This window comes from Python bivittatus, unplaced genomic scaffold (assembly GCF_059951505.1).
Source record: "Python bivittatus isolate LINGU-HERP-01145 unplaced genomic scaffold, Pbiv_v1 ctg000080_np1212, whole genome shotgun sequence".
In the NCBI taxonomy this organism is placed as follows: domain Eukaryota; kingdom Metazoa; phylum Chordata; class Lepidosauria; order Squamata; family Pythonidae; genus Python; species Python bivittatus.
Genome location: NW_028277035.1, coordinates 55611098 through 55624905, shown reverse-complemented (window position 1 = coordinate 55624905; position 13808 = coordinate 55611098). Strand labels below are relative to the sequence as shown.

Sequence of the window (13808 nt, the reverse complement as noted above, 5' to 3'; positions counted from 1 at the left end):
ATTTTATGATTTAATTAGTAAGATTATAAATATATATTTCAATAATTTGTGATTTTGCATGGTAGAAATATTTATAAACAAAATGCAGGAGATAAATATAGTAAAATAAGAACCATTACAATGGAGATATTGTTTTTAGAAAAGCTTTTAAAAAAAGCTGGATATTTCAGTGTAAGTATAAAGGAATGATCTAAGTATTTTTCCAGAGTCTTTGTGTCAAGTTTTACACCATTAACATTTCCTTGTTACATTTCATGTGAAGGCAAGCAATGAGAACTTAAGGTGCATCTAAGCAGATGATAGTCAATGATGGAGATAAATACCAAATGTTGTAAATGTGAAGTTCTTCTGATGATAGCTCCTTTCTAGATAGCGTATTAGTACATTTTGACCAAAATTTCCACTTCAATTTCTGTTTTCTCAGCTTTGTTGCTTTATTGTATCATTGAAGCTACCTCAAAATGAAAGATGTTTAAATAATTGTAGGAATTAATAGATACTTGAAGGGAATTCAGGCTGAAATGATTTTTTAAAAATAAACACTTTGACCATTCTAAAAAAAAGGAAGTATTTTAAAACTGAAATTATTAGTAAAGCAACCGGTTAAACCATGGGTTTTTCTATTGTTGTCTGTAACCTAGAACAGTCTTAAGAGGGACACTGAGAAGTAGAGCATTCAGAGAGAGCTACTGGGTGATAAGAGATCTGGAAACTCTAATCCTGAGGTTAAAGGAGCTGGAGCACGTTTGCTTGCAAAAGAAAAAACTGAGGAAAGACACGAGAGTGGTCTACAAATGCCATGTGTCAGAGGGGATGGATTTGTTCTCTGTTAAAACCAAGAACATGACAACTGGTTTAAATTAAAAGAAAAAAAGATCTTGCTGAATAGTTGAAGGAATTTCCTGATGGTGAATACTCTTAAAGAGTAAAACAGACTATTTAGAACATGATGGGACCCTCTTGCTGGTGGCTTTCCAGTGTGGGCTGGATGACCATCTCTCAGGGGTGATTTACTAGAATCTTACACTGGACAAGGCTTTGGACAAGAAGACCTGTAAGGCTGCTTCCAGCATGGATGCTCTATAAATCTATGTTTCTCTATCTGAGTATTTACAGTAAATATTATTCTATGGTTACTAACGTTTCAAAATATATTTTTCGTTAATATCACAAACTGTTTTGAAACTTTGGTATCCACAGGGAGTTTCTTTGTCCAGCCTCCTGCAAACTTTCTTCCCCAATTAGTGGGAATGTTCTCGCCAACCTTTGTGAGTATTTTCAAAGGAGATAGAGGAACAAAAATTGTTGCTTTTCATGGGATGATATCTGGATTTTGAATTTTATCTTCCCTTCATGAGACATTTATACTGTTCCTGAATAGTAATACATAAGAAATCAATTTTCCTGTTGGATTTCATATTTTTGCTCACCGATAGACCTGCCTTATTGCCAAACCCGAAAGAATAAATTATGTTTATATGTAGCCATTTGTTTTCAGTTTTATGGACACTGAATAGTTTTACCTTGCTGTGATGGTATATATGTAACTTTGGTTAGATAAAATCACAGCAATCTGACTTTTATATTAAAAAGATTAGCTTGATGTGATTCCCTTTACTAGAGACTCACAGCATAACATATTCCTGCTTAATTCCTCTTTTTGATCTCATAAGAGGATGACCTTAAAGGACATTTTATTTTAAAGCTCCTAGGGAAATGGCTGCAAGCAAAAGAACAGGAGAGAGCAAAATAGAATGTGATTATATATAATATTTTAATCTTGTCATAAGTAGTTTCAGGTTTTATGTTTAATGAACTACATATATTAACTTTGTTTGTTCTGGAACATTGTAGTAATTTTCTTACATTTTGTATAACTGATTTAATTGTAGATTTGTACTGGAAAAAGTTTATTTTTCCTAGTTAAAGGCTTATTGAAAATGAATTCATACTATCCATATATATTAAGAAAATAGAATATTGCATAATCACATATAGTTTATTTTAAGAGATTGTTTCACAAGCATTTAAAAATTATGTAACTATTCAGTATCCAATTACATTTCTTAATGCCTGAATGCACAATGGAATTTGAAGTAGATCAGATGAACAGCTAGACTGGTGCAGAGTAATCCAAAGATCTATTTTTCATACTTTTTCAGAATTCCTTGCCAGCCCTACTCATTTTTCTTTGCTACTACTATCCCATTTAAGCTAGCAAAGAGAGCTGCTTTAAAATTTAGTGCACATTGAGACTTTTTAAAGTTTAATTGCTATCATTTGTCATTCTCATTCTGACATAGATATAAATTGTGGGTGGGGGTGGGAAAATCCCCTTTATTTTCTAGAAGTTGGAATTAAGGATTTAGTTTATTTTTACTTTTTATCAAATGAAAACTGAGTGAAACAACTCAGATGTAACCAGCAGCACCTACTTTTCCATTAGAAAGCCCCATACTAAACACTCAGTGTGTTGACTTTGTTTTTCCTTGTGTCGTAGGTCTATAAATACTCTGCACCAGTTTTGCTGTCCAGCTCCATTGTACCATACTCTGCTAACTCTCCCTGCCACACACTCAGAGTACAGGTAAGAGTAGTGATGGACCACCCACTTCTTCCTTTCATAGAGAGATCTGACCATACATTTATTTAATTTTGGGAGCCCTGTGTGATAAAAAGAGTTTGCTATGAAAGTCATTACCCATTGAAATCATTTTTTAAAAAAATGTAAATAGATTTGCAGACTGTAAGTTTTTGTAGAAATTCCAGAGAGAATTAGCATAGTGGGTCTAATTATTCCTGTTTTTATTCACTAAATAAACAAAGGACATATGGGGATATACATGGATTAACAAAGGCATAAGATAAAAATATATTTATCTTATTTACACCCACCTTTCTAGTCTAGCAAGTATTCAAGATTGCTTTAAAAATTATACATGAAGACTACATATAAAATGGATATCTAGTTTTGTTTTTTAATCAGTAAAAGTTAGTGTCAATTTGCCATTTCATGGCTAAATATTTATATTAAATATTAATAGTATGTTGAAAAATCATGGCATTTTCCTTCTTTAGGAAAGAATCAGCAGTAAATCCTAGATCTGTAAATGCTGAAACATAGTTTGTCATACAAGATGTATGTCCATATAATTTATTAATTCCATATTCAGCATTATCCTCTGTTTCTCTTTGTTGTTAGGTTTTCTCCCTTATAAATATAAGCAATTTGGAAAGAGTGAATGTGTTATGCCCTTGTAGACACTCTCAGTACAATAAAAGCCAGTTTGCCCAAACCATTGTCATTTGGAATAGGGTTTTTTCTTTTTTCGTTTTTAAGTATATCTTGATCTTTGCTATATAGCATGTTTACATGCTTTGTGATGCACCAAGGCAAAGGCAAAGCCTAAGCCATGCAAAGCAACTGACTAGAAACGAACTACATGAGCTGGTTTTACCATTGGTGAAGACTACAAAAAGAGAAGGCGGTCATAGAGATGGCAGCTTAGAATTAATGAATGGTGGATTCATTCACTGTTCAGTGGATCACAAATTGCAGCATTATTGTACCTCCAGCACATGATGGTTCTTTATTATATGGGGATAACATACCTGTTTGAAGGAAATGTAAAAAAATACCCATTAAGGAACCTTTTTCCTACTATTTTTGTTTAATTAATACTTCATTTGCATCTGAGATGGTCTGTTAGGTTGCAGTCTTACGATCTCATGGTCCCTTGAAAGCATATTTCCTAATCAAATTAAAATTAATTCATTTTCTTATTTAATACATAAAAATAGAACATACAGTTAGTAGTTTTACTAAAAACATGGAAAGTATGTTACTGTCTTCTTGTAATAAATAACATTGTTGATTTGACAAGAAGAAATCTCTGCAAAATGAATGTACTTTCAATTCTAAACATGTATGCATTCAAACAGATTTTTTTAAAAAATCCATAGCAAACTTATAAATTACCTTGGACTTGAATTTTCATTAGAGCTTACTATTACAGCTGTACAATACTTGGATTTAAAGGTAAAGAGATATTTTTGAGCTTGTAGGAGTACCATGTAGCACCTGTCTATAACTCCTTAAACCAAATCCTTATTTTCTCTGGATTGTGCGGAAGTTGTAGAAGATAGCTGGACATGCTTAAGGAGCTGCAATCAGGTGTTACATTTAAGAACTCCAAAGCACCTTTCTGCCTCGGAATCCGAAGCACTTCATAACATCATGCAGTCATGGAACTATGAAGCGGAAAGGGAGGGACCACAAAGACCATCTTGTGCAACTCTGTGATATACTGTATAAGAAGACCAATCAAACAATCCTTGAGATGTGGCTGACCAGGCTCTTCTTAAATATCTCCAGAGATGGAGAACCCATAACCACCATAAGGATACTGTTCAATTTTTGTACCTATCTTACCATCAGGAAGGTTTTCCTTATATTTGAATGAAATCTAATTATTATACCCATTATTTCTAGTCCTAGTTTCTGTGACAAGGGAAAATAGCTTCTGATCATCATTCTTATAGCACGCTTTTATGTACCTTAATACTGATAGCCTATTTCCGTTCAGTCGTTTTTCATCCAGATTTCATCCATGTCCTGAAATCCCTGTATCATCAACTATTAACTGCAACTATTTGGGTATATAAATAACATCCCATGATACTCTCTTCTGTTCCCGTATAGCATAAGTGCTAATTGCTGTTTTGAATCATTAACTGATTAAAGTTATTGTGCATGTGACTCACTCAGTCCTGTATTTGTTTGTTCAGAGGAAGCAATGGCAAACCTCTTCCATACTGCCCCCAAGAAAACTATATGGATTTATTTATGAAGTCACCTGAAATATAGCTTGATTTGAATGAGACTTCAGCTTCACCCCAGAATAAGAGAAGTCATAGAACTGTGGAGCTGAAACAGACCATAAAAGAGAGCGTACAACCACATAAGTAGACTGTTCTGTTTTACAGATCTTACTCAGGAAGTTTTTCCATATATTTAAATTAAACCTAGGTAGCTGCAACTTATATCTATTCTTTCTGGTTCTAATTTCTGTAGCCACAGAATGATTGTCTTTCCTGTACAGCCTTTAAGTACCTGAACGTGGGTATCTCTCTTAAGTCTTCTGCAGACTAAACATTCCAACTTCCTTCAGCTTGTCCTCATAAAGCATGTCCTCAGATCCCTGTTTCATCTTTGTTGCCCTCCTCTGGAGCTGTTCTAATCTGTCAATGTCTTTCTGGAAATGCAGTGCTCAGAATTGTAAACAGTATTCTAGGTGTGGTCTCACAAATGCAAAGTAAAGGGAAATAAGGACTTCACATTAAAAAAAAAATTCTAACTGCATTGGCTGTTCTAGCAGCCATCTCACACTGCTGTTTTATATTTAATTTTTGTTGTCAAAGATTACACCCAAGTCCTTCTCTGGATATAATACTTCCAAACCATAGAATCATAGGGTTGAAAGGATCTTGTTTCTAGTCCATCACCCTGCCCAAAGCAGAAATCCTCAGACTATCCCAAACAAATCACATTCCAACCTTTGTTCAAAAATTGCCAGTGACTAAGGCACTCACAACTCCAGGAGGCAGGCTGTTCCACTGCTTCATAGTTTCATGGTCAGGAAATTATTTCTTATTTCAGTTTGGATTGCTCTCTATAAAGCTTCTCCCTGTTGGTTCTTGTCCTGCCTGCAGGCACTATGAAGAATAAAGCCATGTCCTCTTCCCTATAACAGTCCTTCAAGTATTGAAGACTGCTATCACTCTTAGTCTTATTTCTTTAAGCTAAACATACCCAGTTCTTTTAACCATTCTTCATAGGATTTAGCCTCTAAGCCTTTTACCATCTTGTTGCACTTCTCTGCAGTCTTTTTCCGTTCTTTAGCATCCTTCTTGTATTGTGGTAACCAGAACTGGAGACAGATTTCCAGATGCAGTCTGGCCAGTGCAGTGCAGAGTGGAACTATAACTTCCTGTGATCTCAGTACTATTCTTCTGTTGATTTAGCTCAAGACTGCATTGGCTCTTTTGGCAGTTGCAGCACACTGATGGCTCAGGCTTAATCTGTAGTCTACCAAGATATCGAGATCCTTCTCACAAGTACTACTGTTAAGCCAGGTACTGCCTACCTGTACATCTGATTTTTGCTAACTTAGGATAAAACCCTACAATTCCTGCTATTTTATATTTCTTTACTTACATAGGCAAATGATACCAAGATTAGAAATTGGATAAGAGTCCAGGATTATTCATGCTTAGTGATAATAGTAGTATCTCAGGCTATATGGGAGTTTGCACTTGAATTCTGGATTTGTTTCCTCTGCCACTTATGTGTTTGTTCAAGATCTTATGGAAAGATAACTCTTCCCCAGTCTCTAAATCAGGCCTCTTGTTTAGCTAATTCTGAAGATGCTTCATTTTTCAGTACACATGTACAGCTCATATTTAGCTGTTATATTTGTAGATCAGTCTTCCTCTGAGGGAAGAATATACATGTTAACTGTATTTATATTTTTGGTGCTCCCCAAACAGAACAAACAGCAAGAACAGTTGGTTAATTCTAACATTAGGTTGCAAGATTAATTTGTAAAATAATCCAGAGTAATTAATATTGCATGCAAGAATGAAAAGAGAAATAGATTAATGGTCTTATGTTAGAGGAAGGCAGATGCCACTTGAATGTTAGGAAAAACATTCTACCACTAAAAACAGTTCACTACTAGAAACAGTTACAAAAGATGGTGGTGAACTTCTCTTCTCTGAACAATTTTAAACAGAAGCTGGACAGCCATTTGTTTGGGGATATTTTAAACTGAATTACTCATTGAATAGGGGTTGGACTTGATGGCCTAAATAGTTCATTTGAACTGTTCATGATAAATGCATTCATGAGTCTTGAGATTAATAGCACCACTTTAAAATCTGACTAATTTTACTATTAGTTAATTGGTTGATTTGTATTCACTGTTGCAACTATTTTCCCTGAAATAAGAACTTTGGAATCATTAATACTTTTTATACTGCTTTTCTTCTTGCTTTTGACAATTTATGGACTACCTGAAGCAAAGAAAATGATCATTCGTGTATAAGATATAATTTGAAATAATTTGTTTTTAGCAGATATACAGTACTGTGCAAAGGTTTTAGGGAGGTGTGAAAAAATGCTGTAAAGTAAGAATACTTTCAAAAATATATATTGTAATTGTTTATGTTTATCAATTTACAAAATGCAAAGTGAGTGAACAGAAGAAAAACCCATATCAAATCAATATTTGGTGTGACCACCTTTTGCCTTCAAAGCAGCATCAATTCTTCGAGGTACACTTGCACAGAGTTGTTGAAGGAACTTGGCAGGTAGGTTGTTTCAAACATCTTGGAGAACTAACCACAGGTCTCCTGTGGATGTAGGCTGCCTCAGATCCTTCTGTCTCTTCATGTAATCCCAGACAGACTCCATGATGTTGAGATCAGGGCTCTGTGGGGGCAAAACCATCAGTTCCAGGACTCCTTGTTCTTCTTTACGTTGAGGATAGTTCTTAATGACATTGGCTGTATGTTTGGGGTTGTTATCCTGCTGCAGAATAAATTTGGGGCCAATCACATGCCTCCCTGATGGTATGGCATGGTGGATAAGTATCTGCCTGTATTTCTCAGCATTGAGGACACCATCGATCCTGACCAAATCTCCAACTCCATTTGCAGAAATGCAGCCCCAAACATGCAAGGAACCTCCACCATGTTTCACTGTTGCCTGCAGACACTCATTATTGTACTGCTCTCCAGCCCTTCGGCGAACAAACTGCCTCCTGCTACAGCCAAATCTTTCCAACTTTGACTCATCAGTCCAGAGCACCTGCTGCCATTTTTGAGTGCATAGTTGAGTTGCTTAGCCTTGTTTCGACGTGGGAGGTATGGCTTTTTGGCTGCAATTCTTCCATGAAGACCACTTCTGACCAGACCTCTCTGGACAGTAGATGGGTGTACCTGGGTCCCACTGGTTTCTGCCAGTTCTGTGCTGATGGCACTGCTGGACATCTTCCGATGTTGAAGGGAAGTAAGCATGATGTGTCTTTTCATCTGCTGCGTTAAATTTCCTTGGCCGACCACTGCGTCTATGGTCCTCAGCGTTGCCCGTTTCTTTGCACTTCTTCAAAAGAGCTTGAACAGCACATCATACACCTGACTCTAATCCTACAAGATCCCTGACTTTGTGCAAGTGTACAAAGTGTGCAAGTGTAAGAACTGATGCTGTTTTGAGGCCAAAGGGTAGTCACACCAAATATTGATTTGATTTAGATTTCTCTTCTGTTCGCTCACTTTGCATTTTGTAAATTGGTAAACATAAACAATTACAATATGTATTTTTGAAAGCATTCTTACTTTACAGTATTTTTTCACACCTGTCTAAGACATTTGCACAGTACTGTAGATTTTTTTCTCTATGAAACCAAAAAATGGGTTTAGTCCATTTCAGTACAGTCATCTTTCTGTACAGTCATCTTGAAATGCCTTGATCAACTCCACCCTTCTTTTTTCATTCCAGACATTTTTAAAGTATCCCAAAAAGCCTGGGTTTCCACTGAGTTTTCGCACTCCTTCATCCAGGCAATACCTATTTAAATTTTGCTTCCATGTATAACTGAAACTAAAGAAACATATTCACGAATGCCACTGGGCATCTGACAAATAAAATTCCCCAAAATATTGTTTTGTTTGAAATGATTTTTTATTTAGTATTTGTAGATTTGTTTTATTTTCCTATACATACATTCATGTGACATCTTCCTTTATAACCATGCTGATTGGTTTCCATTTACATTATTTGCCTGATAGTTCAAATTTTTGTATCCATTCTTCAACACATGTTATCTAAAAACTGTGGTCTAAAAATCTTGAAACTGGAGACTGTTTCTCTTCTTTTTCCCCCCCAGCAGCACCCGTGAAAGCAAAAATATATTGCAAAGGACGTTATAGTGCCAAAGAAATACCATCATTTTCTTGTACTACCTATCTGCATAAAATTTGTTCAACACCTCTATGAGGTAAAAAAAATTCTGAGATATTTTTCTTTCAAAATAATGTTTGTTGTTATTATTGTCCTAACGATATGATGGCTTCTGAAGCATCAGAAAGATATTAGTCAACTGCACTGATTATCCTGATGAGAAAGAAGGCTGTTGTTTAGAATTCATAGTCTCTTGTATAATAGTAAGCAGAAATTGGCCTGGGAGAATTGTGCTAGACGATTGCAGGAAGACACAGCTCTAAATATGTGTCCATATTTATTGTTTTAATACCTTGATAAGGTTTTTCACTGTAAAATTATTAATAAGGACAGAAATCATTCATAAGGAACAAGATTTTTATACATATTCTATAATCACAAAACCTGGATGTGATGGGCAATGACTGAAGCATGTAACATATTTTATTAAAATCCAGTAGCAATGTTTTATGTACAAGATTATCTTTTGCTTATTCCTATACTGCATAGTTTTATTTGTGTTGCTACTTTATTACAATAATGTATTTTCCCATGGAGGGTAAGCTTTTTAAAGGCTTAACTGCAGAAAGAAAGGAATAATGATAAGAATGGAACTTTGAGGATCCTAAATATAAGTTTTAATAATAGACTCAACAGTAATTCTCAACTTAGAGAAGAGAGACTGAACTATAAATAACATCTTAACTGTTAGATTTTGAAATTGGATAGATTGCAAGGATCCTTTCTATCTATGATCAGATAATATTACATAACATGCATTAATAGACTTCATTTACCTCAGTAGAATAACTGTGCATTCTTTCCAATATATCACAGATTAGGGAGATACAGGTAGTTCTGAGGTACTCAAACAGCAAAATCCCCTACTCAGAGTTAGGCTACCAACCAAGACAAATTTTAAAAGTAGTTTCAAATATAATAATGGAGAGGAGTAGGCTGTTCTGAGAAGTGTAGAGAGAGGGGGAAGATCTGTTACCAAGGCAGCAAACACATAAATGTGACTTCAGCTCATACAAAGATAGAGATTTATGAAAATACCTAAGTCAGGTGCTCCCCTAATTCACATGAAAATATAAGAGGGAGGAGGGGAACTTGCAAGATTCTGCTCTAATAAAAGTAGTTTTAGGCTTACATGGTGTCTGTTTCTTCATCTGGTCCACCTTATAAGGCTGATGTTATACTTGCCACCTATGAGCAGATTGCCTGTAGACACAGACATTGTGTGGACACGTATAATGAAATATGGGACTCATTTATACAAAATACAGTAGGTTAGGAAAAAGCACGATAGCTATATAATTGTATTATTAATACTACATATTATAGTATGCAACTGTATGTGTGTGTGTGTGTGTGTATACACACACACACATACTTGCGTACTATTTGCATTATATATATATAATTGTAACTGTTTATTGTAACAACATATTATACTTTATATTTTCTTTTTTATTATTATTTTTTCTGTTATATTTTTTCCACTTATTTCTTTAAGCACTTGTTATGTAATTGGTTCTTTTTGATAATGTATGTATCTTTTTGTTTTCTTCCTTTTTGTTTTTTTCTTTTTTTGTTATTATAAAATGAAGGAAAAGAAACATTCCTATGAAAGATAGACAAACCTAAATTACTCTATCTTGGTTGTCTCTAGTTACTGCAATTGAATACAAAATAAATTAGCAGTCTTTGGAACAATTTTTTTTCATAGTGATGCAAGAAGAGTGGTATTTGTTTCTAGATTTTTATATTTTCTTTTCTTTGTCATATTTCTTTCCATTCTTTAACCTGCTATTTAATTAAAGAAAATAGCCACCAGTGGTGGTGCTGATAAAGAATGATATGCAAACTTTCTGCTTAATTGGCATTATTTCTTTCCAGTGCAGAGGGAAAGAGAGACCAGTCATGGTCAATGACCAGGCCATAAAACACTTTACATACGTGAAACTAATATTAGTTATGAAATTAGATAAGCGTGCCAATCAAATTGCTATACATTTTACATAATACATGACAAATTTGGGCCGACTTAAAGAAATAGAGTCATTTGAGTCTGATAGTAATAGTTATCAATAAAACTGATAAAAATACCAGGGAATTTGGTTAGGTGTGGGGTAATCAGCTCAAGGTGGATGTCAACATATAACAAGCAGTATAGTAAGATATGTCTAATGGTTTCAGTGGCTCCTTCTCCACATGGGTGTAGTCTAGATTTGAATGCAGTGCCCTTATATCTCCTGTCTAAAACTGCTGATGGGGCCTCCCAATACTGAGCACTTATTTACTTATTTACGTATTTATTTATTTGTTTCAAATAATATATTCGAATTATATAAATATATTTAAAATATATAAATAATATATTTGAGATATATAAATACATTTTGAATCTAGAAGTCTATCTTCAAGATAATAGAGAAGTTCTGTCTCAATGTTCTATATAGTCAGAGTACCATATCTGTTCCTTCCACTGTTTTTACTAGTTGGTGTGTTTATGCTGCAGCTTTACAGATATAGGTATTCCACATTCCTCTTGTAATTTGAGAGTTTAATTTATGGATTGTAGTGTTATTCATGATGCTGGGAACTCAGGAGACACTGGAAGAACAGTTCTTTTAAAAAGTATAGCCATACCTGTAAGAAATAGCTTTGGATGGAGGCCATTCCTGCAATTAAAAAGTTCCAATTTATTTTTCATCTAATTGAATGGAAGTTATGAGGTGGGCCAAAATAAATGTAATAATTTTCCAATCAAATAGGACTTCCCACGAAGTTACTTATGAATCCAAGTGAAAAGTTGTGTAAAATCCCTAGCACATGATTACTTACAAATAGACCATATTACTATTAAATGTTTATTCTCATAACATTCTCTTCCTCTAACTCTTTTTTCACCTCCTTGGCAGGGAAAATAATGTTATATATCAATTCTACTGCCCATCTTCTCAATCTAGAAGTCTATCTTCAAGATAATAGAGAAGTCCTGTCTTAATGTTTTATATAGTCAGAGTACCATATCTGTTCCTTCCACTGTTTTCACTAGTTGGTGTGTTTACAGCTGACACTATCGTCCATGAATGCAATAAAGATTCTGGCTTATTTCAAAGTCAAACATACACAAAGTGGAATATGGTCATCTGGTGCTTCCCCCTTTGCATTTTCTACTCCATATTCTCACTATTCTTGCTTTTTCCTCATGCAATTTGGAATGCATATAGAATGTAATCTAATAAGTTCAATTCACATATTTTGAACTAAAATAAAAAGTTGCACAAAATTGCATCCTGTGTTATTTCTTTTTGTATAACATTCTGATTATTTTTATTAGTTCTTGTCTTAATTACCCTTAGTAATTACATTACAGTATTAAATCTTGCTCCTGAAAGCAAGAATCTAACCTGAGTAATGATTCATGAAGCAGGTTTTACATTTATATTTTACAAAATATAAATGGCACTGTTTCAGAATTTTCAGAAATTCGTTTAACAGATAAACTGTTTATTGGAGGTTGAAGTGTTCTGGGTGTGCATATCAGTGTACCTGTAAGGATTAGTAAAACAGATTTTATAACTATAACATTAAGAAGATTACATAACAAGAAGTACATTATAGAGCTCAGCAAAGCCTAGCATCTGTTAAGCTACATCTCTTCAGGAGGAGAGTCAAAAGAACACATGCTTTGGGTGTGCATGCCTGGGAATAATATAGCTAGCTTGGTACTACACTGACTATTTCTATTATATATTTCCTGTACATAAATCTCCTGTTACAGTTATAAAACCTGTTTCACTGATCATTGCTCAGATTAGATTCCCATTCTCAAGAAATCTCTCTCTCACACAGGGAGAACACTTCAACCTTGAACAAAATCCTAGTCTCCAATGACCACAGTTAAGGTATTAAACAGGTTCCATAAAAGAAAGAGGTGAACCTCTCTCCTGAAGGGAAAGTTTAGAAAAGGAAACAGACAACTTTCAGAAATAGAGTCAGAAAAATTTCAGCCCAGGGAGAAGCTGGAAGGACCAAAATTCTCCTTCTGGCTCTTCAAGAGGAAATGGTCTTTAAGTCTCAAGGAATCATCGTTTTGCTTGACAAAGAGAGGCTCAGTAAATCAGGGCAGTCATGAGGAACCTGGGATGCAGCAGATCACAAAGCATCTGGAATAATATGCCTGGTGGTGAGTGACTCCATTATTGTGCATTTAAGAAATTTAAATCAGACCAAAGATAACTGAGAAATCTGCTCAGATTTATTTGAGAAAAAATCCACAGCCTGTAAGGTGATTTTTTTACAGAAGGCTATACAACAAGTGTCTGGAGTACAGTTCAATCTAAAACTGCAGAGAGAGAGCACCCACCTTGAGCAACTAGAAGGAAAAGAAATGCTTGTTGCCTTCATTTTAAGTTCATTTGCTAGAAGTTACCAAGCTGTGGTACATGCAATAGAAATGAAAGAGGAAACTGATATTAATTCTGTAATGCATTGTTTGCAAGATTGTAATCTGTATAAATCTCAAGTACAAAATGCAGTTCTCAGTGAAGAATCTGCTTGTAAGGCCAGAAGAAAAGAAAGGAATTTTTCATTTGCAATGGCTTGAATCATCTGCAAGTCATTTGTCCTAGGAAAGTGAGAAATGACAGACCCATTAGACTGCATTCCATAGAATGATTCATCTCAGCCCAGTATTAAAAAAGGCCAGAAGGAGATCAAGCAATGAAAGCAAGAACAAATGGACTACCAGATAGCATCTGTTTTGATTGTGCCACAAGTTCTAATTTCATTAAAG

At 34.7% G+C, this 13808-nt stretch overlaps 1 protein-coding gene across 9 annotated transcripts in view; it reads left to right on the top strand.

The window, feature by feature from the left end:
* IQSEC1 (IQ motif and Sec7 domain ArfGEF 1) overlaps window positions 1-13808 on the top strand; it is a 328329-nt gene that overhangs the window by 106257 nt on the left and 208264 nt on the right. For 5 of the 9 annotated variants that reach the window (XM_088134152.1, XM_088134143.1, XM_088134141.1 and 2 more), the window contains exon 3: window positions 2501-2587. The exons of 3 other annotated variants lie outside the window; for them this stretch is intronic. In XM_088134152.1, coding sequence (XP_087990278.1) covers window positions 2501-2587 — 87 coding nt within the window. Of the gene's footprint in view, window positions 1-2500; window positions 2588-8953; window positions 9060-13808 lie in introns of those variants that run through there. One more of the 9 variants, XM_088134150.1, reaches the window with a different exon arrangement.